The sequence below is a fragment of the Leishmania major genome, chromosome 31, assembly GCF_000002725.2.
Source record: "Leishmania major strain Friedlin complete genome, chromosome 31".
Classification (NCBI taxonomy): domain Eukaryota; phylum Euglenozoa; class Kinetoplastea; order Trypanosomatida; family Trypanosomatidae; genus Leishmania; species Leishmania major.
Window position 1 is genome coordinate 731357 of NC_007272.2, and position 5429 is coordinate 736785.

The 5429-nt window shown below is 58.5% G+C and overlaps 1 protein-coding gene across 1 annotated transcript; it reads right to left on the minus strand.

Moving 5' to 3' along the window:
* Nucleotides 1-2188: 2188 nt before the first annotated feature.
* On the minus strand, nt 2189-5044 carry LMJF_31_1520 (conserved hypothetical protein; the record flags this gene model as incomplete). Its single annotated transcript, XM_001685086.1, has 1 exon — nt 2189-5044. One exon carries the CDS (start codon nt 5042-5044, stop codon nt 2189-2191), a length of 2856 nt encoding a protein of 951 aa, XP_001685138.1.
* Nucleotides 5045-5429: the final 385 nt, after the last annotated feature.

The window sequence follows — 5429 nt, forward strand, 5'->3', positions numbered from 1 at the left end:
AAAACACAAAGACAACTGCACCTACGAGAAGAGGTGAAAGACGGAGACATATTTGATCAGCGTGCCCACTTCTCTGCCGCTGCGCATCAGCGATACAACACTCCACCCGGCCTGCCACAGGCCCCCATCGCCCTGTGCGAAGCAGCCGTAGACACACGCGCATTACAGCAGTGCGCCGACTCGGTCATCTGAGAGCACCACCCCTGCCTCACACCCTGCCCGCCCCTGCTTCACAGGGCGCCCCACATCCGCGCACATCGTGCCGGTCGCCACCTGGTGCATCCCCCTCCCGGGGGCCCAGGCTCCCCACCAGTGGGAGGCAGTCCGAGGGCCGGGTGGGATACATACGAGTCACGCCGACACCCTGCCCATCACACGAGTCGTACAAGCGTGTCCACTGTCGGGGATCCCTCCCGCGCAACGCCATCCGCGGCCTCACCGCTGGCATCGGTAGAGGCGTGCGTTGCTCCGACCCCCCTGCGGGGGTAGGCGTCTGACCCTGTTACGGCCAGAAGCGGTGCAGCATCGGCAGGGGATAGAGGGGCAGCTCGGCTCCCTCCCCCACACACAAACACACAGAGTGGGGGTGCGCTGGACCCTGAGATACCACGCACCGAGAGGGGTGCGTCCGCCCTCCGGACTCATCGTTTCGAAGCAAGGCAAAGAAAAGGAAGAGCGAAGAGATTCAAAAAAAGTGCGAAAACTGCATAAAAGGGGTGAGAGGAAACACAGAGAGAGGGAGGAGGACGGAGAGGGCAAGGGGTGTGGAGGTGTGTGTGGTGTGTGTGTGTGTGGGGGGGGGGGAGGGTCGGCTCTCCTGAGAGCCTGGCGATTCTTTACAAAACAAGAACAAGAAAGAGCAAATACAAAGGGAACCGAGAGTGTGTGTGTGTGTGTGTCAACAGGGAGCAGGGAAGAAAGAGGAGAGAGAAGAATTAGCAAGACAGAAAACGGGGTGCGCAAAACGAGAAGACCAGCAGAGAAACAAGCGAAAAAAACGTATTCACCACCACCACCACCACCGCACACCACCGCGCACTGATGCATGAGGGAGAGACGGAGGGAGAACACGGCGCGCGCACTAAAGCAAAGAGGGATACATCGCTTGCAGCAACAAGCATTGGCAACTCGAAAACAAAAACAAAAGAACATACAAAAAGAAGTCGGATCAAGCAAGCGAAAACGTGAGAGCAAAAAAAAGGGAGAGAAGAGGGGGTTTAGTGGTGCGGAAACATGACTTCGTGGTGAGGGGGGAGGGAGGGGCGGGCGACTAATGAAGCTCTTGTCCTGGACACTACGGCCTGCTTGATTCGCAGGGGCAGCGATGACGGTTGCCGTCGTAGAGGACAACAGCAAGGAAAACAAGGCGATTGAAAGGAAAAAGAAAAAGAGCAAGCGCCGAGCGGTGCAGGAAGCGGAGAAGCAAGAAAGGCAGTGAGTGGAAGGAAGGAGAGAGTCACACATCGATATCCTTCCGAGACGAAAGGAAAGCAAGGTCAAGCAAGATACATAAGAGGTACGAAGAGAGAATACCATCAGCGCGCATGTCGGCTACCGGTCCATGCATTGCTGGCGTACAATGATTCGCCCTTCTTCCTTATTTAGTCGCTCTGCCTTTCCTACTCCTCAACTCAAGCGTTCTACTCGTATTGTAGAACAGCGATCAAACGCCAAAGACTGACAACCGCGGCACTGCCCGCCTTGCCTAAGGCGGTTTCGTGTGTGTGCGTGTCACTGTGTACGAGAAGGGGCTTGTGTAGAGGGTATCTATGCATGTGCACCAGCAAGGCCAGCAATAATACATAGGCTACAAAGAAGTGAATAAAATGCGGTGCAGACCTTTCCGAAGCGTCCATATCGATAAACCAGGACCTCGATAAGCGACTGGCCCCGTGTAGGAGGCGGCAACAAAAGAAGAACACGAAAGAAACCTACGTGAGTACACACGAGCAAGAGCTCCGGAAACCAGAGCACAAAACAAAAAGAGAAAGGAGGGGAGGTTGAGACGCTCGTGTTACTGTGGGTACACGCGTGTGCCCAAGCACTGGCCTATGCGGCTGTCTCGCCATCCCCCTCCACTCAATGGCCTCCCTCCCTACCCCCGCCTTTCCACGGCTTGGATCGTGCGTGGTGCGCAGAAGCGAGCGAGGGAAAGGAAAGAAAGAGGAGCCGGCGCTGTGACGCTCCGTCACTGGCTGAAGGCCATCATGTGCGCGTGCTGTTGATAGGATAGCATCGGGGATGGTGCAGCGGCGGTGGCGGTGGCCACGGTCGATTGCAAGATACAGAGCTGCCCATTCACCATCACATAGCTTGGGTACGACTGCGGTGCGGCGGCAGCGACAGACGGGGTGTAGGACACCTGCTGCGCTGGCGCGACCCCGCTGCCCATTAAGCCCCCTACAGCAACGAGTTGGCCCAGTGCATTCACGGCACATGTCCCGACCGACTGGGATGCTGCTGCGGTGCCTTGAACGTTGCCAGCACCCGCCACGCCCCACACTTCTTGCTGCTGCGGAGGAGACGGGGGCAGAGGAGGCACCTCATGGCTGTACATTCCCTGGGGAGGCAAGGTGTGCAGCTGCTGTTGCGGCGCCGGCGACATCTCACTCTGACCCTGAATGACAGGCATGAAGGTGTACATCACGGGGGCGCCTGCCGGCGCCATCGCCGCCGCCTCCGCGGGGTATGTGGCATACATTGAATTCTTGAGGTGGCCTTGGCCAATGCTGCCTGCAAACGGCATTGGGGCAGCTTGCACTGCAGATTGCGTACTTGCATCGTACGCGGGAGGCTGTGGCAACGAGACCCCAGCAGCGATAGACGCGAGGTACGCCTGTTGAATGTCTGGACTCGCCGCCGAAAGGGGGCGGGACAGCAACACGCCTTTCTGCGGCAGCTTCGAGGACTGGGGTGGCTGGGAGAGGATGTTCTGTCTGCGCACCGGAGGTACGCTTGGCGGCAGCGCATCGGCCGGCGTCGGCGGCAGTATTGGCGATGTGTCGCCATTCTTCCCGCGCGCGCCGATGCTGCGGACACCACTGTTCGGATCTCTCGAAGCCCCGGCCCCGCCGACGCCGCCGCGGTCAACCTTGCCCTGCGCTGCGTTACCGCTACTGCAGCCGCCGTTTTTGCGGTTTGATTGCCGGTTCGGGTTGGCAAACTTGGGCACGGTACCGTAATAGAAGTCCTCGTGGCCACGACGGAAGTGCCACACGTAGAAGGAGCCGTCGTGGACACAGGACTTGTTGGCATCGTCGTAGACCCACCCCGGGTCCTGCTCCGTCGCCTCACGCGCCAGCTTGCACTCATCACGCACGAGGGAGAGAAGGACGCTCTCGATGAAGATGTTGTCGTCGACGCGCCAGCTGCCCTTCTTCGCCTCAAAGGAGGCGGCATCGCCGTCGAGGCCGGTCGCTCCGCTGGAGGGGGTGGCCTCCGCGGACGTGCTGTCTTCATCGGAGGCACCCTTCGCAGCATCGAGAGCGAAACCCGCTGAGCCACAGCGCGACGGTGCCTCAGACGACGAAGACGACAACAACGAGGTGTTGTTCGAGCAGAACTTTAGCGCTTCGAGGTTTGATGTACCATAGAAGATATCTTCATCCTTGCTGATATCGTGCGCCGTGGTAACACTGAGACTTGGGCTGGCACCAGTGCTGCAGATGCTCGGAGGGACGTAGAAGGAGAGTATGTCGCCCCGATGCACCTGAAGAGTCTCCACCACCGCCGATGTCGTGCTGTCGGCCGCCTCGGCGTCCTCGTTCAGGTCCGGCTGGTGTGCCAGCGAAGGCGTGTGCGTCGGTCCATCGAGGGCCTCTACCGAAGCGCGATCCACCACCGTCACGGTGCTGTCCACACAGACCACGTACACCTCGTTGGCCGCGTGGCTCCAGTTCGAGATGCTTGTCACAGCGCGAGTGACGTACCCCTTCACCACGTAGGTGATCTTCGGAGGAGTGCTGCCCCCGCTCTTCAACGCACCCTCCAACGCTGCCGCCTTCACGGCCAGGGATGCGTGGTCGTTGAAGACATCGGTGTAGACGCTGCCAACGTGAGTCTCAGCGCGGTTCATCAAAGCTTTCCCCGTCAGCCCAGCGCGATCCTTTCCAGCGCAACCCGTCACGATAGACTGCTGATGCGACAGTTGCTTCAAGACTCGCTGCTCTGACTTTGCTTTCAGGAAGGAGATGTAGTAGCAGGCAACGGCGGGCATCATCTTGGCCACATACTCGCGACTCACCGCGCCGTGGAGGCAGTACTCGTCAATGTAAAATTTGGATCGTTTCGGCGCCTCCAGAACGTTTGCCATGCGATCCCGCATCTCTCGCAGAAAGCACAGAAATGGAATGTTGGTCTTAAAGCACGTGAAGCTGGCCGACAGCGCAGGCACGTTCGGCAGACCGATGATTCTGCAGCACTGATGGTAGTAGATGTAGGCGGCGAGCAGGACTACACGGGACATGTTGTGGTCTCCGGCCGACTTCATAATCAACGTTCGGATCTTCAGCACGTCGTCGCGTCGAAAAGGAATGAGCGGGTCGTCTGGCTTTTTCACCAACGCACAGGTATCACCGATGATGCCGATCACCTTCGCAAACGCCGACGCGCCGCTGCGGCTCGGCGACGGAAGCTGCACGCTGCCCTCCGGCACGTAGCTCGTGCCCTCGTAGAGAAACACAACAGCGCACAACATGGGGCGGATACGGTAGAAGTCGCCGACCTCGTAGACCTCGCGGACGGCGGCATTGGTCGGAAACATACCCTGTGCGGTGTGCCGAAGCAGGAGGCGGTGCATGTCCTCACGCGAGTTCTCGATGGGCGGGATGCAACTGAGGTCGCCACTTTTGCCGTCAAAGTTGGGCCGCATGTAGTAGCGCACCGATGGGTCGGTGTAGGCTTCGTACAGTTGCCTGAACAGCGGGCAGTCAGGGGTAGGAAAGTACTGCTCCACAATGGGGATCAGCGCCACCTGCCGCACGCCGCTTTGTGGGACACGGAAAGGGGCATCAGGCACGATCTCCGCACTTGGCGCGGTACCCATTTTGCTTTCTTTTCCCTCCTTCTACGTTGTTCCTGCTTGGCAAAGCACGCAGCGATCTACAAGGGCAAAGAAAAGGCCGTGGGCTTCCGCAAGAACACAGGGAAGATAAAGAGACAGAGAGAGAAGCAAGAGACGAGCAAACTATCGGTGCAGAGCGAGCAAAAAAAAAAAGAAAGGAAAAACGAAAGAAAACGAGATCAGCTTGTTTGGCTCACAGAGTGGCGCTGACAGAGATCCGAAAACGATCGCACACACACACACACACACGCAAGAAAATAATGACCAGGAAAGGGGGCGAGCCAAACGGACAAAAAAAAACGAAAAAAAATAAAGAGCCCGAGCAGAAGAGGGATGCGGAGGGAGCAGAATGGGGCGGGACAACCTA